The sequence below is a fragment of the Papilio polytes genome, unplaced genomic scaffold (genome assembly GCF_000836215.1).
Source record: "Papilio polytes unplaced genomic scaffold, Ppol_1.0 DF823731.1, whole genome shotgun sequence".
Classification (NCBI taxonomy): domain Eukaryota; kingdom Metazoa; phylum Arthropoda; class Insecta; order Lepidoptera; family Papilionidae; genus Papilio; species Papilio polytes.
Window position 1 is genome coordinate 1,133,748 of NW_013525473.1, and position 23,534 is coordinate 1,157,281.

The 23,534-nt window shown below is 33.2% G+C and overlaps 3 protein-coding genes across 7 annotated transcripts in view; 2 read left to right on the forward strand and 1 right to left on the reverse strand.

Moving 5' to 3' along the window:
- The window catches only part of LOC106103725 (PDZ and LIM domain protein Zasp-like), a 17,820-nt gene extending 15,175 nt beyond the window's left edge, over positions 1 to 2,645 (forward strand). For both annotated transcript variants that reach the window (XM_013283568.1, XM_013283567.1), the window contains 2 exons: positions 484 to 602; positions 1,714 to 2,645. In XM_013283568.1, the coding sequence (XP_013139022.1) occupies positions 484 to 602; positions 1,714 to 1,833 (239 nt within the window). In that variant the 3' untranslated portion in view covers positions 1,834 to 2,645. The remainder of the gene's footprint in view (positions 1 to 483; positions 603 to 1,713) is intronic.
- A 4,145-nt stretch (positions 2,646 to 6,790) lies between these two features.
- On the reverse strand, positions 6,791 to 19,742 carry LOC106103700 (probable E3 ubiquitin-protein ligase HERC4). Of its 4 annotated transcripts, XM_013283531.1 has the most exons (21): positions 19,397 to 19,742; positions 18,994 to 19,165; positions 18,481 to 18,717; positions 17,797 to 17,953; positions 17,347 to 17,455; positions 16,577 to 16,708; positions 15,789 to 15,971; positions 15,069 to 15,092; positions 14,634 to 14,705; positions 14,063 to 14,251; positions 13,415 to 13,594; positions 12,979 to 13,113; positions 12,467 to 12,625; positions 11,685 to 11,861; positions 11,029 to 11,295; positions 10,486 to 10,663; positions 9,570 to 9,748; positions 8,756 to 8,947; positions 7,863 to 8,005; positions 7,608 to 7,716; positions 6,791 to 7,020 (listed from the first exon to the last, which is right to left on the reverse strand). In XM_013283531.1, the coding sequence occupies exons 1-21, from the start codon at positions 19,460 to 19,462 to the stop codon at positions 6,868 to 6,870; spliced, it is 3,213 nt and encodes a 1,070-aa protein (XP_013138985.1). In that variant the 5' UTR covers positions 19,463 to 19,742; the 3' UTR covers positions 6,791 to 6,867. The 4 variants fall into 4 exon arrangements, with proteins under 4 accessions (XP_013138985.1, XP_013138986.1, XP_013138987.1 ...); XM_013283532.1 differs by lacking the exon at positions 15,069 to 15,092; XM_013283533.1 differs by lacking the exon at positions 14,634 to 14,705.
- A 41-nt stretch (positions 19,743 to 19,783) lies between these two features.
- Positions 19,784 to 23,534, forward strand: part of LOC106103456 (zinc finger SWIM domain-containing protein 8-like) — a 17,253-nt gene continuing 13,502 nt past the window's right edge. Inside the window, exons 1-6 of the mRNA XM_013283235.1 lie at positions 19,784 to 19,787; positions 20,477 to 20,725; positions 21,629 to 21,877; positions 22,036 to 22,199; positions 22,460 to 22,770; positions 23,405 to 23,528. Coding sequence (XP_013138689.1) covers positions 19,784 to 19,787; positions 20,477 to 20,725; positions 21,629 to 21,877; positions 22,036 to 22,199; positions 22,460 to 22,770; positions 23,405 to 23,528 — 1,101 coding nt within the window. The remainder of the gene's footprint in view (positions 19,788 to 20,476; positions 20,726 to 21,628; positions 21,878 to 22,035; positions 22,200 to 22,459; positions 22,771 to 23,404; positions 23,529 to 23,534) is intronic.

Below are 23,534 nucleotides of genomic sequence, written 5' to 3' on the forward strand. Positions count from 1 at the left end.
AAAAAAAACAAAACCAAGTAGCCTATGTGTTCTTCCAGACTATCCTCTACATGTATGCCATATTTCATTGAGATTCGTTCTGCAGTTTAGGCTACAAACTCTAACAAACATCGGATGGATCCATTCATCTAAACTTTTACATTTAAAATATTAGTAAGTAAGTAAGTATAATATTAGTAAGATTATAGTCGACGTTGTTAGTTACTATGACTTAAATTAAGTGTATCATTGTTGCTTTAATTCCACTTTCTAATACAACTAGGTTGAATGTGGTTAAACAAACGGGCAAATGGTAACCGCAACATAAGAAATATCTTAGAAAACTATTCCTTATTACAAATTATTATTAATTGACATGTGCTTTCTCGGCGCGGCATTAAAAAAAAAACGTGTTCTGTGTCAATAAAATTAATGGAAGTTCATAGTTAGATTACAAACAAATGAGGAGTGATATTTGACTATTTTATGGGTTGTCCATACTAGGAGGTGTAAACATGCGTGGGGATCAAAAGTGGCCGCCGCAGTCGGTGAAGGAGGCCGTCGCGGCTGAGAACGAGGCGAGAATGATGCTGGCCAAGGGACCAGCGTGCAGACCGCGCAAGGTAACCTTCACAGATTATATTGGACAGATAACTCATACAAACATCCATTACATTCTTTTCTCTGTACATTGCCGGATCATACATTCCATTATTCCATATATCGCTTTAAAGTAACATCGTTTTTTCCCGCTGAAACTCAATTTACGAGTAAATCAATGTCTGGTAAATCAGTACCGCTTTCTATCCACAACATTAGCTACAATCTATAGTTAGACTCTTTCAAAAAGTAATGTTTTTTTGATGCAAAGGTCCAAAAATCACATCTAGTTTTCTTATGGCGAAATTAAAGTCATAACACAAATACACTACAGGCCTCAAACATGAATAACCAGCCCCCATTCTCCATCCTGAGTGCAATCGTTGTCTGTTTTAGCCGCGGCAATATTCGCTTGCTGAATTAATTGCCATGAGGGAGGTGTAAGTCCGCCCTACCGACTCGTTCGGTTCGGGTCGGACTTGTTTTACTCGATTTGTAAGTGAAGCTTCATCGGACATAGTGTGACACAATCTCTTCCATTAACTTATTTAAAATTGTACTTTGATGGCATGTGTTACTGGAGATAGCCTTACATGCACAAATATAAGTAAAATTTTCTTTTACTCCTAGCATAGTCAGGTCAAAAAAGAAGTGCACAAGATATCGCTGCAATTTCGTTTTTTTGTTTACTGCCATTTTAAAACTTACATTTATTTCGGATCTTCTACAGACAAACAAATGCAAAAGCAGTTCCGTATAGGATGCAAAATAATGCTCGTCTTATGAATCAATCATTTTAAAAATCATGTTTTGTATACATAGTACTTTTGGCATAAAAAAATACGGGTACCTTCAGTAATACATGTCTTTAGGATTAAAGTCAACGGTACACGATTAGTACTCTATGTAGTAGCAACCACCTAACGCGTTTAGATTAGGCTTAGCTCAATTCTAGTACCATGACATCACGTAATTGACTAAATTACATCCGTGTACGTAAAAGTGTCACCTATTTCTCTCTACTAGCTTCGCTGTGGAAGGCTTGATTGTGCGTTGTAGAGCTGTAGTACTGTCCTAGTAAATGTAATGGTATTGTTATATGACAAGCTAATTCGAATCTTATGTTACCTGCAGGTAAACAAGGACTACTCTGGCTTCTTCGCGAAGCACGCTCTCAGCCACAACTACCCTGGGTACCGCGCGCCCCCTGGCACCCAACACTTCGAGGACCATTCTGGCCGATCTTCGTACTAAATTAAGATCTTAGTCTTTAACGATAGAGTCACCTGATTTCACTCAATAGATTCGACTTTAAACATCACGAATTATATCAATATTCCAAAAAAACGTTTTCTATAGCTTCATTTGTAATTCCGATGCACCTAAGTGTCTTTAAAATGTAAGGGGTAAGTGCTCGGATTTTATCAGTACGGATTCAGCATAGTATATCACATAAATCTAGATGTCAGGGTAGGGGACGCCAGAGTAAGTACTTGTGTAGACTTTAGTCGATAAAGTCTAAGCTTCAAACTAAGTACTTAAAAACAAAATTAAGCACTGATGTGATAAACATCTTGGTAACAAACCATTCTTAGCGACACATAGTTTGTTAGGAAGACGGGTTACTACATTTTTTTAATATTTTCGAACGCATAATATCAAAGTACAAAGATACAAATGTAATCAGTGCTTAATTTTAACATTAATTATTTACACAATATTCATTATGTAGTTTGTAAGTATTATAATTTAATAATTTAAAAAAAATATATAAAAAATCATGCTTTAAACCTTTACGAAATCATTAATTTATGTTGAATACGCATTATTTAAGCTTAATTTCGATTATAAATAAAAGGCTTTTATCGCTTTTAACGGTATTTGTATGTAAATAAAGCTCAATTGCTGTGCTTTTGAATAAAAGCGAACAAAATCTTGTAAACAACCAAAGCATTATTAACAATTATTGTGACAAAAAATTTTAATTGTAACTATTGGCTAAGCTTAAAAGTAAATATAAACCTAGTCATGAAGAGATCACTTATATTTTGTATATAAAATGTTAATTTTTATATTTCATTGTGTTATATTCTAATGAAATAAAAATTTCTATAAACTAAATGAAACTTTTATTTAATACAAAGTTCATTCAAGCCATAATTTAGAAAATAATCCTTAGATAATAGTTATTATGCTCGTCTTCTATCAGCGGGTATTTAGCGAACATATTTGAAGACAGGATTATATCGCCACGACCTGTAATTGTAGAAACATAGCCATCTGTGGATAGTAATAGGGGCTAATGGGACAGCGATATCAAGATGGGAAGACGCAGCAATAGCCTAGCTAACGGCGACTTCAAACCTGTTTCTTATTTGTGTTTGTATGTTATCAAGATATAGCTTAGAATGTTAGGTTAACGATCTAACTGGAAAGATAACGAATGTAAATTGTGTTTTCTACATCTAAGAACAAAGTCTAGATTTTTATGAGATATCCGGTGTTCAGCAATCCGGCCAACGAGTTACCTAGTAACCTGATACGACGAGAGCACAATTTTATTACACCTTTTTAATATACCTGGTATTTCATCCGCATTGCCATACAACTGGCTTAATGTGGACATTAACTGGCGTCAGTGCGCCCATACAGATCAGGCATGTGCAACTGTCTAGCTGTACTCGCCAAATATACACCAGGCGTTATATTATATCTGTCAGATATGTGGAAAAAGTATAAATTCAGTTGTAATACGTAAGCAATCCTCTGTAAACATCTCAAAGACGTCATCGTTTGTTCACGATATTTCTTTCGCCTTGGCATTGAGCCAGAATAGAATTGTTATTTATAAGAATAGTTATCGCACCTGTCATCTTTTCTAATTTCAACGTATTGACCCTCGAAGTTCTCTGCGGGAAGTTTGAAATCTATTTTGAACAAGCTTTAAAAACTTTACTACTCCAGTACGCAAGGGTGTTTTTCAACAGTTCATAAATTATTACAAAATGTAGAACATAAGATGTTGTGATCAAAAAATAAATTGAAAATTCAATATAACTATTTGCGAAATCTTATACAAGTAGAGTCAATCACACGTAAGATGTCATTTTCATAGAAACTAGAGAAAAAGGTGCAAATACTTTGCTGTAAATGCTGTACCATATTACGGTAACATTTTAATCGAATAAAAAAAACATTTTTTTACAAAAATATTTTAATTTACATAACGTCGCGTACAAACCACACCAGAGCTCGGAGTCGGGTGCACGTATAAATGCTTTACAATTAGATTGCGCGAACACCTATGACTAAACTATCGCACAACTGAGGTGCGATTGTCGATTGTTTCCCCAATTCAACTGTTTAGTTGCACAACTAAAAATCGAGTATTGTGCGCACCTCCATATAACCTCATAGGAATCAAAGTGAGACTAAACAGTTATGCGATAGTTTAATCAAAGGTTTTCGCGCGCTTTACAACAGACAACTAGCAATGCTACGCGGTGTTTGTACATATAGAACTCCTATAAAAATATCGACCCAACAACGAAAAGAGTTACATCTTAAAAAATCTCATAAGATATGTAACTCTTTTCGTAGTGTGTCGATATTTGCATTGTCAAGCTCACCTGAAGCGGGAGGGCCATGGTATCACAGAGTAACTACACACAGACACGACAATGGCTATATCACTAAGAGGAACAATGTTATTTCTCTGGGTATACTCAGGGTACATTGTCTAGGCACTATTTCACACTTATTTTATTGGAAACCGAGCATAAGGGACTGACGACTTGAGCAATATTAAGCAATACGTTTTAAAAAAATATTAGTGATGTTTTATCATAACTAAACCCTTCTTATATTGATCTGTTTCAAGATTTAATAAAATCATTTCAATATCATATGTTTAAATTTTTTATATAATTTAAACATTTTGTAATTCTTGTATCGATAACGTATAATATTTTAAAAAAATGTACAATGCATCCGCAAATCAAATGTTATAAAGTATGAATTAACAATGTTAATAAAATTTTATACTTTGTCGTCAAATATACAAGTTTTACTAAAAAAGCCTCAATTCCACTACTCATTCGTGTCATTTCTCGCTTAAATGTTGATATCAATAAATGCAGATTATAAAAAATAGAAGAAAATAATATTAATTACATTATAAAAATATCTTTAACATTCTATACACAACAAACAACAATGAAAAATTCTGATTATGAATTAAAATGTTTGAACAATCATTTAAAATTACTTTTATTATGATTATATAATGGCTGTCTAATTATTTTTAAAATAATATCGTTTTATTTAATTAAATATTTATATTCCAAACAAATGATTAAACACTATAGTACAATGAAATAAGAAAGTCAAAAAAACCAGTTTTCTCGGAACAGATTGCATATTTTTTTAAATATAAAATATATTGTTGCATAAAGTGTAGGAATAAGTGAATGTGGTATGTATGTGTATTATTTAATTATTAAATTACACTTCAAAAAACATTCATACGCTCCTTTTTATTATTTTAACAAAATAAAATAACCCAAAGCATAGAAAATAAAGACCGCGAAGATATCTGTCCCGGTGGGCGGAAATCAAACTAAATTATATCAGCTCACTAGCGCCAACCTTTTATGCTAGTTTCTTTGTTTTTGCAAGTTTCAGTTATTTTCCGTCATAACTAAGCGATAGTAGCGCCACTCACCGAGCTGAATATTCTTGTGGTCAAAGGAATATTTTTTTAACAAAATTATGATATAAAATGTAATAGATGAAGATGAATAAATTCATAAAAGTTCTACTAAATTTTTATACCATTTTTAATAGTTCGGAATATTTAAAAACAATGCCAAACGTTATAGGCCTTCAATTACAAGTATTTTTCAGTATTAATTTTAACTGAGTGAACAAAAATACATACTCTAAACTACTGTTATGTTATTGTCTTATAATATTTTATACACTAACAGCCAAATAAACGCGGTATAAAGTTAATAGGAATAAACTGAGTATAAGCCAATATTAGTACAATTAACTTATACTCAGTTTATTCCTAAGTTTAACTTTATACCGAATTTATTTGTAAGGCTGCAGAGGGTTTCACTGTCGCTTATTTGTGACATGATAGCTAACATTTAAATTGTGTTTTTTGTCGCTAACATACAAAACATAAAACAAACAGTAACCGTTTGTTCATTATTATTTTTAATTTTCGAGGGATGTTCTTTTAGAATTAAAGAATTTAAAATCAATAATTATTGCTTGCGAATACAAATAAAATTGTTCCTGCTTTCGTTAGGGCCAAAATTGGATCAAGACTACGTATCTTTTTATGCACTTTTAAATTATTACCTCACTAAAGTTGAAACAATTTAACTATAAAATCACGCAACGTGTTAAAACAAGTTAAATATTCATACAAATTGATATATTTTATGTTGTAACAAAATTTAGAAAACAATTACACTGGTACCTTTTCTTAATTCAATGTTCTTTGATCTGACAAACTTAACTACAATAACAAACATCACAATAGTTATAAATTCTCAAAAAAATATTAATGGTAACAAAAGCTGATTTATTTTGAATGCATCCATCATCCTATAGGTGCAAGTCTATGGGTGCGTTCATAGTTTGAAAAATAATTTAGAATTTACCTAAAAAGTTTATTAAATAACACTTTTTAAAAGAGCTTTCGTGCACTGAGGATGTCCTCAGTAACACTTGTCAACATTTACTACGTAAAGAATCAAAAATAGTATTGGAGAGCGTAAAGTCACCTCTGTTGTTAATTTAGCGATCAAACACGGTGAAAAATTCAGTTTCTTTAACCAAGTTTGAATGAAATTTTAAACTGAAGATACGTTCGATAAAAATGGAAAAGAAATTCAAAATAACCTATGTACCGGGACCTAAAGTTTCCCCTTCCTACCATTTTATTATAAGTAAAATATGGGAGGGGAAGTGGATTCGACTGTGAAGACGTAGAAAGAGGAAATATCTCATTCCTTTTTCTATCTCTTTCTTACTTCGATAAAAAGTAGGCAACGCATTCACTTTTGCCGATATATAAATATTTCAGCGAATTGTCTCTATTGCTGGTTTTCCACTTGATATAAAATATAAATCAAACAGAGAAAACAAGAGAAGAGAAAGTCTAATTTCCAAGCCAAAATGTTGAAAACCTATTAAATTCAACATGTAAACTTGTATTTTTGATTCAATGCGTGTAATAAGATAATAGAATAACTAGATCCGTTATCGTAGCGTTCAGACGAGGGAGAAGCCCTGCGTCTGCTGGATGGCCTGCAGCAGGTAGTACTTGAGGCGCTCCTTGGTGTTGTAGCGCGGCAGGTCCAGCAGGTTGAAGCAGGTGTGCGCCACCGGGTAGAACCGCTCGTCCGCCACTGGCTGGATCCTTATCTGGTATAAATATGTTTAATGTTATGTTTCTAACTTAACAATATAAAACAATCATATTTAATATTATAAATGTGAAAGTTTAGATGGATGAATGTTTGTCAGAGTTTGTAGTCTGAACGGCTGAACGGTTCTGGATGAAATTTGGCATAGATGTACAGAATATGGAAGAATACATAGGCTACTTACTTTTTTTTTTAATACCACGCGAACGGAATCGCGGGCGAAAGCTAGTAATCATATAAATATTATAAATGCGAAAGTTACGATAGATGGATGTTTGTTGGAGTTTGTAGCCTAAACTGATGAACGGATTTTACTGAAATTTGACATAGATGTAGAGGATAGTCTGGAAGAACACATAGGGTACTTTTTTTTTAATAACATAACATAACGCGGACGGAGTCGCAGGCGAAAGCTAGTAACAGTATAAATTAACATTAAAATATTTTGGACATGATGTTTAAACGACATATCGATGTTATACGTCCTTTAAGATTAACAATTTTTCATTAAATTAGTCACTTAAATGTAGTTTTCTTTAGTTTTTATGATACATCAAATGGTATATTGTAAGTATACCAACTTACTTTAATATCTCTCATTCCCTGTATGGGGACGCGGTCGCTGCCTGTCAGGAACAGAAGGAATTTCTTCTTGTCCTCCAGAGACAGCTCATGGAACACCTCCCAGAACCATCTAAAAAACATTTAAGAAATAATTATCAATACCGTCTATTTCTATTCCAACCGATAATAATACCAAGCAAAACAGTTTTCTTAGTGCAAACATTAAATGAAGGATTATCATTAGGTTAATTGAAAAAAATTCAACAATCCGTTTACCTGATCTGTGGGTCGGTAGAAGTGTAACCATTTTTATATTCGCAATTGTTCTCAAACATCTCCCAGTCGTACTCCTCGTTGCCGATCACCACAGACATCAGCTCGTAAGACCTGAACAACTTTATTATCCTGCCTCCGCACACCTGCAGAAACAATTTATTATGTAATTAAACCACTCGCTCTAACAGCGCAAGAATTAATTTAAAAATATTGAAATCATTTATCAAAGTAAAAACTGTTGTATATTTTGCTTTTGATGTTAATTCTCATAATGAAAAAAAAATTAATTAAAACGAATTTCGAAGTTTAACCAATTTAAATATTGTACAGTCGCTTCACATATTTACAAAACTTTAGACACTTATTATTCTGTGAAAAATAAAACCTCTTTGGCTGACAAGTGTGAATACAGCCAAAGAGGTTGCATACTGGCCCCCGAAACATTGCATGGTTTAACTATTAAAAAGATATAGGAGGAAAAGAAGCGTACAAGATCGCGATACAGTTTTGTTAAATGATTATGTAAATATGTAAATAAGTTTCATAAAGTTTTGTCTTTCTGGCTGCCGCTCTGTTGATAACAAGTTAAACACTTATGCCTTTGTTTAATATATCTCTCTCTAGCGGTTTAGGCAGCGTAAGCCGAGAAAACCTAAAGTTTAGTGAATTTTTAACGCCGGCGTCCAGGAACTCGCTGTTTATTAATAGTTTCTAAACATTTCTAATAGTAAAATATAGCCTATGTTACTCACAGATAAATTACCTTTCTGGTGGTGAAAGAATTTTTAAAATCGGCTCAGTAGTTTTTGAGTTATTTCAATACATACAAAAATACAAATCTTTCCTCTTTATAGTACTAGTATGGATAAAAGGAACGTATAACGAAATCGAACCTTCTGGAATCCCTGATCGAAGGCCTTGAACTGGTTGAGCACGGACTTGTTGAGCAGGAAGTCCACGTACAGCTCCACGTACTCCTGCTTGTTGAGGTGCGTCACGGGGATGTTCTCGCCGTCCTCCTTCAGCGTGTGCACCTGGATCTCGTCGAACACTACCGTGTTCACCGCGAAACACAAACTAAACACCTGAAATTATCAAATTTTATACAAATGAGACTCCGTTGGCAAGGAATTTAAAAAATAACTATTTTCTGCCAGTTTATGTTATACATTTGTACCAAATATCATTTAAATAAGCCATTATGGAGATACCTTCTAATAAACATCCATCCCATCCATCCAATCTTTCACATTTTGCATTAGGAAGAAGTAAGAGTAAATCTCCACAGACCTTATTCTAAATAAAGACTGAATTTTTAACCAAAGACAAACTTTACACACTAAGGGCCTGTCCCCAATTGTAAATTGTCTGACCACAATCTAACGTTCCAAATAGTGATAGAAATATCGGATTTTGTTTTCTTATCTGACAGTGACGTCATTAAGCTATCTGAGCCTCTATCAGCCAGTGATGGGACAGGCCCTTTAACTAGTAATTCATTAGTAAAAGTTCTTTTACTGAAAACAATTTCTATCCATATTATGCAATATCAACAACTTATCTATATATCATTTTTTTATAAAGTAACGTGTAATAACTATTGAAAAAAATCACTGTATAGCTTTAAATTGAAATGAGGTATGTTTTATTACATTTGCTATGACTGATGTTATTTGTTTTTAAATGTAGTTAAGAAATCATACAAACCTCCTCAACATCTTCATCGGGATATTCCAACAAACTCTTCAGACTGTTGGCCAACGTTGGATACAAATCTGACAGATCGTCCAACATAACAGACTCCCCGAGCAGTTTCTTGTACAACACCAACGGAAACGGAACATATATAATTATAGAATTATATATAGCTAGACCATATATTGCACCTGGAACATAAATCACTATGTAAAACCAACAACTATCTTACTAAATTAATGCAAAAATTGCAAAGAAGATGGATGTTTGTTAGGAAAGTATCTTAGGAATGTATGTATCTCTTTATCACATTACTAGCTTTTGCCGGCGACTGCATCCGCGTAAATTAAAAAAAAAAACAAGAGTGAGTAACCTATGTGTTCTTCCAAACTATTTACTACATTTATGCCTATTTTTATCCAGATCCGTTTATCCGTTTAGGCTACAAACTCTAACATCCATCCATCCGTGTAAACTGTAACATTTACAATATTAGTATGACTAGCTATTGCCCTAACATTAACAGCTATATGACTGTCAGTGGGGAATTAAACAAAAAAACTAAAGTTTACCAATATGTTCTTCCAGACTATGTCTGTATGCCATATTTAATCGAGATTCATTCAAACATTTAAGAGATACCTTCTAAGAAACATAAAGATTTATAAAATAAGTAAGAAGTATGATTTGATTGATCGAGATATTTCTAATCCGTTATCCAAGCTACTAAGATATCTTACAAATATTATATATGCGAAAGTTTAGGACTTAGTCTAGTCTAGGACCTAGATCTCTAGGTGAAATTTGGCATATACGTTGAGCAAAGTCGAGAAGAATACATTGGATACTTACTTTTGTTTTTTTTAATTCCACGCGGACGAAGTCGGGGGCGAAAGCTAGTATTACTAAAGTATAGGATGAAACTCACCAATCAAGTAGTACATGACGTCATCTTCGAAGGGGTTGTTGGAGAACCAGATCATGTTGGTCTCCTCGGACTGCTTGAACATGCCGTACACGGGGTCGAAGATCTCCTTCAGCAGCAGCATGAAGAACTCCTTGCGCACGCCGCCCGCGTCCTCCGCCTCCTCGCCCACGAACTCTACCTGATACAATATATTATTTGATATCCTTCCTTATTGCTGAGAAATCTACTATAGACATTTTGTAATCATGCGCGTTTCTTCCAAAGAAAATATTTATGTTTTCAGTCCACGCTTTATATGTTACAAAATAAATTAGACATACCATACTAGTTTTAAAGAGTATTGAAATTGGTTTTAATTTACTTATACTAATATTAGAAAGATGAAAGATTTGTATTTTTGTATGACTTGCAATAACTCAAAACTGGGCCGATTTTTTTAATTCTGTTTAATTTTAATTTCACGCGGACCAAGTCGCGAGCAACAGCTAGTATTATATAAAACTTTGACGACAAAATTAAGAATAACAAAATATCAATACATACTCTAAGCGGTTTCTTGAGCTGTGAGGTATCATGGCTGCTGATCTGCATCATCGTGTCCCGCACCAGGTGGTTCCTGGAAACCGTGAGGTTAAGAAACTGGTTCCTCTGGTACTCGAAGGTGGGGTCGAAGAACAGCCGGGTCAGGATCTGCGTGGCCGCGCGGCTGATGGCCATCTGCATCTGCACTTGCTGGTCGATCTTCAGCAGCAACGACTTGCACTGCACGTCGAATAGGAACGCGTAGTTGCACATATGCGGTTGTGATGACTGCAAAACAATATTATTACGTGAAAACTAAACCATTAAATATCTTTAAAATTTATTTAATTTAAAGTTTAAATGGATGGATTGGATATTCGTTAATGTGTGTAGTCTAAATGCTAAACGAATCTTGATTAAATTTGGCATAGATGTAGACGATACTTAATTTTGTTTTTTTTTTACTCACGCAGCATCGCGGGTGAAAGCTAGTAAAAAAATTAACAATAATGTTTCTCCTATGCATGTTAAAAAAAAGCACTAATTAGACTAAGGCGACGAGCTCTAAAACAACATTTCTAATATAAATTCATATAATATAATAAAAAAATCAATAATGGTCTTAATACCATTCTATATAACCCAAATCCATATTAAAATTATTATTTTGTACTCACGTCCTGGTCAGCCAGCCAATGTATGTAGTCCGTCGCAATATCCACATGGTCGCACAGATCTTCTATATAAAAACATTCCGCTGGAATTTTAGGTTTCTTCGGATTTGCGAAATTAATTTTGTTCAAAAACGATAATGCATTCAAGATCTGCACTATACTGTGTGTGAAGGATAACCTCTGAAAATTATAATTATTTTTTTAAACTATAGATAAAGCTCTGAACTAGTACCTAGGTATTAGTCTATTTTATCTATGGCTATGATTTAATTTATAATGAATTCATTCAGATAGTATAATAATTTAATAGTATAGAATTCTTAACCCTTAAATGCATAATTTTTCTCTTGTTAAATACCATACATTGAAATGGTTAGTAAATTGAACATAAATTTAGGGAAAATAAAGAAAAAATGTTTTTTTTTTTAAATAGTCTATTATGTAAGGAAGAAAAGACTGAGGTATAAATGCGTCATCATGGATTTAAGTGTTAAATTTTCTTCAAAATTGACTGTACTGAACCCAAAACCTAGTTTTTAAAGATACCATAGCATAAATAGGCTCAAAAGTATGTGATTTTAATCTTTTTTTCGTCATAGTATACATTATCTTTTATCTTAAATACAATCAGAGATGTAATTTTTAGGACTTTGTTTAAGTCCTTGGATTTATTTCCAATTATAATATAAAATATCCTGCATCATCATAATACGATAAATTACTTAACCTTATCAATTTAAAGTGATATGCTTATCATTTTTTATTAAAGATAACCTTCATCTTACCTTATTTGTCCGCACGACTGTATGTAATTCGTATACAATAACACTTTTAAATATATCCACAAGCATTTCAAAGTAATCAGTGTTCTGTGCCTCCCACCACATTTGAACAATCTTTTGTGGATAGGTCGCTAATTTGTTGAACGCTTCTGCAAATGGACCCTGCAAAATACAAAAATACATATAAAAACAATGGTTTATTCATATTTACTTGACTAATTACTTCATTATATCGTTTAACGTTACAAGTTAGCGATATAAAATATCTCACAGAGAAAAATCTTACTAATATTATAAATGCGAAGGTTTATATGGATGGATGTTAGATTTTGTAGCCTAAACGGCTGATCGTATATCTATGAAATTTGGAAACATAGATGTAGAGGATAGTCTGGTAGAACACATAGGCTACTTGCTCTTTTTTTAATCCACGCGGATGAAGTCGCGGGCGAAAACTAGCATATTTAGGAAGGTTTTACTACTTCTTTAATAAATATTCAAAGATAGCGTAATACCTGTAATTCAGGATGGCGACGTGGGTTCCTCATCTCATGGTATAAAGGTAATATTAAGAACACTCGCAGTACTTCCGCATCCGGAGGAGATGCCTTCATTTTCTTTATTATATTCTCTGTTAAGTGAGTAAAAATCTGAAAATAAAATGTTTTAATGGAATTAACAGAATTTTATTAATACTTATAAATCTTATTATATCTATTTTTTTTTCTTTAACTTAAGATTACCATATATATCTATACAAATGTTATAGAGGAAAGAAATATTTTTGGATTTCTGTATATATTGAAATAACTCAATAACTACTAGGCCCATTTTAAAAATTCTTTCACCATTAAAAAGCTACCTTTACACTAAGTAAGATAGCCTATGTTTTTATTACTTTTTAATTTAATGTAGACGACGTTCCGAGCAACAGCTCCTTAATATACTTACAAGATTTTTAATAGATGTGTTTTCAAATCTGCTTATAAGTGTGAACGCCTCCTCCGCACGCTTCAAGTCGACGCCGGGCAGCTTCGTGCCGCAGCCGAAGTGCGCGCCGCCCGTCTGCAGGAACGACGCGTTCATACACGCCGGCGACCCGAACACCGTCTCTAAATACGCCATCAAATCCTGAAAATACATTAAAATAACACTTTATACTGTACATCTACTATTATTTTTAAAAAAATACTAAAAACCAAATTAATTTACAGTCGAATTCAAAACAAATTAGAAATTAAATTATTTTTACGCATCTACGCACTGGCTGATACTTATTTATTGTTTTTGTAATTATTTTGAATTGGTTATTAAAATTGTTGATAAAAACATGTCTATTTTTAATAAATCTATGGTTACGAAGGTAAAATTGGATAGGTTTGTTAAAGTTTCACACAGTAAAATTCGCTTATACAGCTAAAAGCGAAACGACCGCGATATTTTTCTCTCTTATAGAGGTTGCTCCATAATTTGAGTTTCTTTTCACTTCTCGAGGTTACTTATCCAGATTCGATTGAACATTATCTGTCTCTTTCTATACTGGATTCTAAATTTAAAATTAATATAACGTCCTTTATAAAGAGCAATAAAGTCACTTACTTGATTAACAGTGTCGTCATCTTTGAACATTTCACAAGCAGCCAGCCTCGGCAGTGTCAGTGTTAGGATCTGTTTCTTAGCGTCAGGTATTCTAAAGTCGGATAGAGTTTTATCGTTGCTCATTATAAGGAAACTGTGGTCGCCGCCAGCAAACACTTTTATTGGACCGCTGAATATATCCGATATAAACTGTAGACAAAGAAATACAACAAATGGATACATTGTACATAATACATTATAGACAAATACAAACATATAATATATTACTGTAAAACTAAATATAATACATACATTTATATATTCGAATGAATTCTAGCGCATGCTTATCTAATTTACTTAAACCCAATTTTCAAATAACCTACATTTAACGTATACATACGCTAATGTGTTGATTAACTAAGAAATTCGCATAATTTTAAAAAGCGAATTTCAAAAATGATTTCAATTTAGCCTGTCTTTTAACTTAGGGCATACAATTAGAAGAAAAAAACTTATAATACGCAAGCATTAACAAATTTTACTTATATTATTTACGTAATAAATGTATTTTAAAAATGGAATGTAACTCAACGTCAAGTTTAGAGAACCGCCCGCTGCCTTTGCTAGAACTCCTAGCCTTGTCCACCTTGGATTTCTTCCTCGGCTATGGAAAGTATACCAATCCGTTAGTAACCATTTTTATATATATTAAATCCCAACGGAATATTAAATAGCATCCCATAATGACAGCCCAAAGCTTAAAGGCAGAGCAAACACTAATCCTAATATTGAGTTTTTATTAGCACTACTAAATTACAACACAGTCCTAAATGTTAAAACACTCCTAGTTTTTTTACTATATAAAATCTATTGCCTAATAAGAAGCAGTTAGGTATGTTTTAGTTTTTATTTAATGACATTCTAAATCTAGAGAAGAGTCGTGTATTCAAGTGTTACTATAAACATATATTTAAATACAAACACCATAAGCAAAAACTGCTACAAAAACATCCAATATGTTATTCACCTTACTTTGTCCAATATTATCAGTCTGCATGGAAAAAAAAATACTTCATTACATTTGACGCCATGTCATAAAAAATACTCCCTACTTTGTTATTTAACTATCATTAAAAAGTATTATACTAATTCAGCTAATAGTAAAAGTAACATAGTGTAAACTACGTTCTTTAAATCTACCCTTAGTTATAGTCCACTCACGAAGTATAAAAAATTTCGTACTTTAAACCCTCGCATGAATATTATGTGTTTCGCTTGCACGGAGACAACGACCTTCTTTTTTTTACTTTTTGGTTTACAGAACTACTAGTCAAAGTGATAATACGTTTGTTTTTGTTCAACATAGTTACTTTTTAAAATTACCCTTTATACAAAATTTGTCACCACTGAGTTCAAGAGGTCATTGTACGAAATTCTTCATATTGCGAGCGACGAGCGGGGTACAGTGGTCTCAAATATCATCTTATATAGACATTTTCATATGATATTTTGTATGTATTTTTACATAATTAACATAATTTTAACAACGTTATTAACTCAAAACACTCAAGACATTGTCAGACAGACAAGTAGTCATAGGGACGGGATGTATATGCCGATAATCTAGTGTGGCGCCGATGCTTCAGCGCAGTACTGATTTTCTTCTTAACGTTTAAGAGAGGGAGGGAGAGGGGAGAGGGGGGGAGAGAGATAGAGAGAGAGAGAGAGTGTATGTAAGAGAACTGACCGGGGAGTCATCATTGGGCGTGAAGGGCACGGGCGTGGGTACTAGTGCGAAGGAGATGTGCGGGCAACCGAGCTGGCCGCGCGCGCCGTACCCGCACGCCAGCACGCGCTCGCCCACCACGCACAGCAGGTGCCGCCGCCCGCTCGCCACCTGCCGCACCGTGCTGCCCATCAGCTCCATCACCTGCAAACACTTCGACTTCACACAAACCCGCAACATTTCAAATTAAACCCAGTATGGGTGGTCAGTTCCAACTGAAAATGTTACTTAAACAAAATTTAAACTGTAAGTTTTTTGTTTATATACTACTAGATTTCGCTCGCGACTCCGTCCGCGTAGAATAAAAAAAAGTGAATACCCTATGTGTTCTTCCAGACTATCCTCTAAATTTGTACCAAATTTGATCTAAATCAGTTCAGCCGATTAGGCTACAAACTCTAAAAAAACAGCGTTTGTACCATTACTTTACTGCATTGGTTTACTTAATTGAAATATAAAGAAAAAACTTTAATTCAACAAGGAACCAATAATTAAAAAACAAAAAAAAAATGATTGTAACTCTTATATATATTTGGGAAGGTATGGGAAGCAAATATTATCCAGACTTAGCAGGAATAAATGTGAGAATTTATTGAAAGTTACAAATTATTGCATACATTAAATATGCTTTTCTTCAAATTTCTTAAGGGAAAATCCTTATGTACTACAGGCAAATAATTTAAGACTTTTGCATTTGCAGATGTGTTGCTTAGATTTAAAAATTAACAAAATTAGTACATTTAGTCTACCTTCTTTGGAACTAATTCATCTCTAGTTGTCCCGTGTCCAGTCTGACCGTACTCTCCGGAGCCGCACGTGAACACGCCTCCATCTAACGTCAGGAATGCTGTGAAATCTTCACCACACGATATATGACACACCTACAAAGAAAAACATACTTCATATATCTTTTGCCCGCAGAACTAAACTTCGTGCATACAGATTTAAAAAGATAACTTAGTAAGTAGTCTATTTATTTTTCTGGGTTATGTTCTGTTCTTTTTTCAGTATATTTAATTTGGTTTTGTATTTTGAATATGCAATTAGTTTATGTTTCCAATAAATAAATCACATTCTACATCTGTGCCAAATTACAACGAGGTCCGTTAAGTGTACATCCATCCTATTCGCATTTACTAATATTTAGTATTTAGTTTTTTCTATAAATCTTTTTTTAAATGACATGAGAATAGATAAAACATGTGTAACTTTGAATAAGTATCAATTTTACAATGTCAATTGTTTACATCTTTTCATACAATCTCATTATATGTATATACAATACGAAACAACAATAGCAGTCATGTCAAGGTTATTGGTAGAACGACAAAAGAACAACGTCACATACAGATACAACACAAATAGTAAAAATTTAAAATATCTAGTATAATTTATATATAATAAAAAATTGAGCCATGCACCATTTCTTCTAACAAAAAATTAATTTAATGCAAATACCAGTATAATATATTGCAAACCACAATAAAAGTATTATCTAAAATTTTATAAATATTATTACCTTAACGTTTCTCAATGTTTTCAAATGTGTAGGATAATATCTATTTTCTCTATCTTGCAGACCTAATTGTCCGTTGCTATTTTTACCCCAACCAAATACCGCACCTGATCTAGAAACAATAATTAATTTAGTCAAGTCAGGCTAGTTCTTAATAAAATGTATGTGATAAAAAAAAACTAAAAAAGAGGTTGCCATAACAGAATTGAAAGAACAAAGATTTCCTCCTTTACTAGTAATAATTTTCCTAACAATACTCATTTCTTTACTTATTAGTTTATTTTCATGGGAATTCCCTTTAAAGTAATAATTTAGCTGTTATGTATAGGAAAATTGGATTCACATTTAAAATAATGTAAAATCAATTGATTTCTATAAAAACATATTGTTTAACATAACATTTAAACCTTCAATTTGAAGTTAATAATTATTTATCATTAAAACAAAACTTACTTAGATAAAACAAATGTGTGGTTACTGCCGCAAGCCACCAGTGCTATAGGGACACCAAACAGTGATGTAATCTGCTGCGGTGTGGTTTCTTTGTTTGTCATATTTCCCAAGCCACATTGTCCATAACTATTCGCACCCCATGAATATAGATCGCCATCTAAAATATAAATAAATTGAAGTATTGAAAATTTAATTTTACTAATAATATAAATGTTAAAGTTTATGTTTATGTTTGTTAGAAATTATCTAACAAACTGCTCGACGAATCTTAATAAAATTTTGCACAGATGTAGAATATAGTATGTAAATTCACAGAAACTGCTGCTTTTTGTTTTTTTTTAACAAAATCCATGTATGCATGGAAATGTAACATTAGATTAATATATTGCCCCATCTAAATAGTTACATCTCTCAAGATATACTACGCATCAAATCTGTTATGGTATAAATGTTTTAATTTACCACAATAGATGTAGATGATTTGATCATTGCCACACTGCACAATACCCTCCCCAGTATCCTTTATATCCTGCTAAAACTAAAACTATGGCCTATGTCTTAAGCCAATAAGATATACAACTATGGTAACATACATTTTAAGTAGAACACTCTCTCTATACAAATATAAAAAAGTTAAGAATGTAGTATAAAAGGTCGGAATAAAATTTTACTCAACTAACTTACTATTTGTTAGAGCAATCGAGTGATATGATCCACAAGCAATCTGTATGACACTTTTCGCTGCAAGAAACTTAATAATTTTGGGTTTGTCTTGAGCATGAGCACCAAGATTGCTCCCCAGTTGTCCCATACTGTCCGAGCCCCAACTAAATGGTTGGCCCCATTCATCTAGGGCCATCGAGTGCTGAATGCCACATGCTACTGTTGATATTGTGCATCCTTTGAATGTTTCCACCAAATCTAAAATCATAAAACTTGGATAATCACACAGCCCTATTGTCACATCTAAATTTGTGATTTATTTACAAATTCCATAATCAGTGTCACCAACTCACCTTACTCTTAGTTTATTATGAAACATTTGTCTAAGTGTAGAACATATTAGTGTACTACATCAATTCAAAAAATCCAAGTCATCTTCATTTCAATAACATGTTATCATAGGTTGAAATTTAAAATGTTACTTAAAAAGCATACATTTTTAGTAAATATTATGTTCATCATTGTTACTAATACCTGGGGTTTCTCCATCACTGTTTTGTGTGTGACGTCCAAGTTGCCCTACATCATTGCTTCCACAGGAATACAAATGACCATTGTTTGTGAGATAGAGACTATGGAATTCTCCAGCAGCTACAACTTGTAAATGATTGCTTTCCTTCCATTTTGATAACGTCGGTTTTATAACCTAGACATATTCAATGCAGTAACAAAAATGATAATTTAATTATTGATATGTTAGTACTGTAGTAGTGAATGAAATTTCAGAACTGTAAAAGTATTTGTAAAACAGCAGTTCATAAATCATTTTTATTATTGTTTTGTTACTGACTGTAGCATAAACGTCATCCATAAATGTATTGTTTTACACCAAAAAATATTCACATAAAATTTTATTGATCTATTTATGAGGACTTACCAAATCTTTTATATCTGCACCATTTATATACAACTCATGATGAGTCGCATTACCCCAACAAAACATATTTATTCTTCGGATTTCACAAAGGCAAATTAAATGAATTAACTATTTATAAAGTAACCTATACAAATAGTATTGTGAAAGCATTGGAGATAAAATTGTGTTTATTGCGGAATTTATTGTCGACACGAAATAACTACCGGCGAATTTTCTGTAGCATTATACTGATTTTTCTATAATCAGCTATTGCCGAAAAGTAATGAATTCGGAATCGAGAACAATCTCAGTTTTTCAGATTTTCAGTCAGAACCCACCATAGAGTAGACCAGAGATTTATTTGTCTGTTTTGTGATAAGTTTGACAGTTTAATCAATAGGGATAGGGATGGGTAAATAAAACCAACTGTCTATAAGAGTATCAGTCAAAAACGGCGAAATTAAAATAGACACAAAGTATTGTAGTTAAAATGATTTTCATTTTGCCGATTTATAATTTATAGATAACTAGCTTTGCTCGCGACTTTGTCCATGTAAAATTAAGAGATAATATAAAATGACCTGTGTTACTTAGAGACACTGTAGCTTTTTAATGGTGTAATCCAGGCAGGCGAAACTATTTGACAATTGGTGAAATCGGGTCAGAAGTTTTTGAGTCATACTATCAATACAAACAAAAATACAAATCTCTCCTCTATATAACATTAGTATAGATAACATTTTATTTGTCACCGACATCTACCGGCTCAATTCTTAACTAACCATGACTTCCAAATTAACGAACGGGGCGATGTGAAGGGAGGTACGGGACGGGAAGGGACGTTGTTCGGCCATATTTGTTATTGTGCTCGATGAGACTTTATTTAGAAATTTGATTTCTGAATAGGAAACATTGCAGACTTTCAAGTTTGTAATGTATCTTTTTTCCTGGAAAATATTTTTCCAAAGTTGTTGTCTTGTTACATAAAACATTAAACTGATAAAGAAGTAGTATGCTTATTTAGTGATTGGCGATACCCCCTGTGGCAATTCGCTGCAGCCATCCGCGAGTATTATTTTAAAATAATCTTAGCAAATTAAGATAAAGTGGCGGGGACATCAAATAATGGAAAAGGGGGACGACCAACCGTCCGAGTTGACGTGGGGTCCCCCCTCCTGGACTGGGAAGAAGTTGACCATTTCAGCTTTGAAGATTCTGAACGTTTCGAAGAGGATTCCCTTTGTAGTTGGAGTTCAGAGCCCGAAAGTCTTTGTAACAATTGGCGCGGTTGGAAGCGACCAATTATAATACAACCCGTTTACGGCAATCGTACGAAAAGGTTTCTACAAGGTAATCCATACATCTGATCCTTTGTTTCTTTGTATCGTGATGAGAGAGAACATTTTACTTAAAAGTTTATTTAACTCTGTTTGATTTATTCGAACTTGTTATCATCAAAATCGCCGTCTTTCATGTTCAAGGATTGTTTTTATTTTCATCATGAGTTTTGGTGTCATATACGTTGGTAATACGCGAGTACATTATACATATGCAATGGCATAAAGAACAGGTGTCATGAAGTCATTTACCTTTGACTGGACCAAGCAGTTAATAATAATAGCTTTGCTTTCAAATCCCTGCCAATTGATGTAGTTTTTCTTTGTTCTATAGTTAAATGATTGTATAACAAATACCTTTTATGTATAAAGGTAAAAGGTCAGTGTTGTAGGTATAGCTTTAACAACTTTCTCTCAATATTATTTGATTGTTGCATCTTATTTAGTTGTTAAACTCTGATTTATCATATTAAGTGAATTTTTACAACATACCTGTGGTTTGAAAAACATGCAAACACTGAAATGAAAATACAATTATGTTTGTATAGTTATAGTAATATAGTAATGTTTTTATTTATATTGAAATAATTTGATATAATTATTTTGAACTATGATCTTTTGAACAGCAAATGGCTTAATTGTCCCTAAATGATTGTATTATGTAAAAAAACTGGTTTACAATTAAGTTTAAAAATATGTGTATGTTTTTTATGATACTAGCTTGCGCCCGCGACTATGTCTGCATGAAAAAAAATATTAGGTAGCCTGATTGTTCTTCTAGACTATCTTCTACATCTATGCCAAGTTTCATAGAGATCCATTCAGCTGTTAAGCCCAGAAACTCTTACAAACATAACTCTAAAAAAAAAAACATCTATTCATTAGTCTATCATTAGATTGCAATGCTGTTTTATAGAAAAAGCTGTGGCGTCTCTCGGAGAACTAGCTGCGAAATGCGTAGCATGCAACATACCATTTGAGTTAGTGGAACATGTATATCCACCGGTGCCTGAACAACTACAACTCCAAATTGCCTTCTGGAGTTTCCCTGACAGTGAGGATGATGTCCGGCTTTATTCCTGTCTTGCAAATGGATCTTCTGATGAGTTTCAGAGAGGCGAGCATCTTTTCAGAGACAGGGCTGTCAAAGATGTATTACAAATTGGTAAGTTTCATGTAATAAAATGCTATATGGTATCATAGCATAGTGTTTATTAATTTGGTAAAAAAGTTCAGTTGTTTATAAAATGGGTATTGATCTTGTATTGTTTTGTTTAATATTTCCCTAGAACAAGAATGATTATGGAGTGTACTCTCTTTTAGGCTTCCACTTATCAGCAACAGTGGTTCTTAACATGCCAAGAGCTCAATTCAATGTGGCTGTAACATTTGACAGACAAAGGATCTCCTCATGCAACTGTACTTGTGCATCATCAGCACATTGGTGTTCTCATATTGTTGCAGTATGTCTCTTCAGAATACATCTAGTGAGTATTTATAACATTTACATTTATAAATTACTTTCACTCTGTTACCCCCACTAGTATCATCTATTACACCCATACACATACATGCTTAAGAATCTTTTTATCACATGACTTGTAACATGTCCATATTAACCTTTTGTATCATCCACACCAACCTGCAGTTAATTCCTAATTAATGCTATCCCCACACATACATTCCAACATTTGCATGACTTTTATAGTGTTGTAATATAGTGGATAACAAATATTATTATTTAAAGCCAACGCAAGTATGCCTCAGAGCACCGGTGTCAGAATCATTACAAAGATTACGACGAGATCAACTCCAGAAATTCGCACAATACCTCATTTCGGAGTTGCCAAGACAAGTGTTGCCCACGGCTCAAAGAATACTGGATGAACTATTATCCGCTCAACCAAACCAGATTAATGCAACCTGCGGGGCTCCTGATCCTACAGCGGGAGCTTCAGCTTATGAATTTACCTCATGGTTCCTCGATGAAAGGACTTTGCACAATAATATCAACAAGATTTTAGTCAAGTTTTGTGTACCAGCTCCTATCGTATTCAGGTAAGTTTATATGAATGAACTTTTTCATGTTTATTGTTTTTGAAGCTTTTTTTAGGTAGTAACTATAAAATTAATTTGTTGGCTTTCAGTCACCAATATGTGATACATCAATACAAGTTTAATGGAACCTTTTAACATAGACAACATTTTTAGTTTTAAATTGATGTGTTTTAATTGTATGCATACCATTATACCGGAAACTGTGCTTTTGGCTTAGGATTTTCTAATTTAATAAATAATTTTTGGTTGACTCATTGATCAAAGTTCAATATGTAATATTATAATGCACTTAAATTTAGCCTTTAAATGTCAATGCTACATCTCCGAATTTGAATGTTATGAGTTTTTAAATTGTCATTATTCTCTGAATGTATTAAAACTTTGAACATATCTACAAAAGCAACTTTATAGATTATTATTTATTTTGCATTTGATGGTGAGAAAGTTAAAAGCTATAATTGACCCGTGGCTTCATTCCTTTCCAGTCTTTTTCTAGCTCAACTTCTGCCGGTGTACCCCTTCTTATAACAGCTCAAAAAAAATTATGACTAAGGGGCTTAATATGAATAAGAGGAGAAACTGATCAGTCAGAACTATGCATATAATATTTATAAATATGATATTAATATTACAGTGATGTGAATTACTTAAGCACTAGCGCCCCGCCCGCGGCAGCGGAATGGACGTCCCTCCTGCGACCGTTGAGAGGACGGGAGCCGGAGGGAATGTGGAACCTGCTCTCCATTGTCCGTGAGATGTTCAAA

What these genes read in the sequence shown, in the direction of transcription:
- LOC106103700 (XM_013283531.1), bottom strand. Translation starts at nt 19,462, where the DNA reads ATGTTTTGTTGGGGTAATGCGACTCATCATGAGTTGTATATAAATGGT. An exon ending in AGCTCAAGAAACCGCTTAGA is followed by an intron (nt 10,664 to 11,028) that starts GTATGTATTGAT and finishes ATATTGTATCAG; the next exon opens with GTAGAGTTCGTGGGCGAGGA. An exon ending in TCGATCAGGGATTCCAGAAG is followed by an intron (nt 8,006 to 8,755) that starts GTTCGATTTCGT and finishes TTGTTTCTGCAG; the next exon opens with GTGTGCGGAGGCAGGATAAT.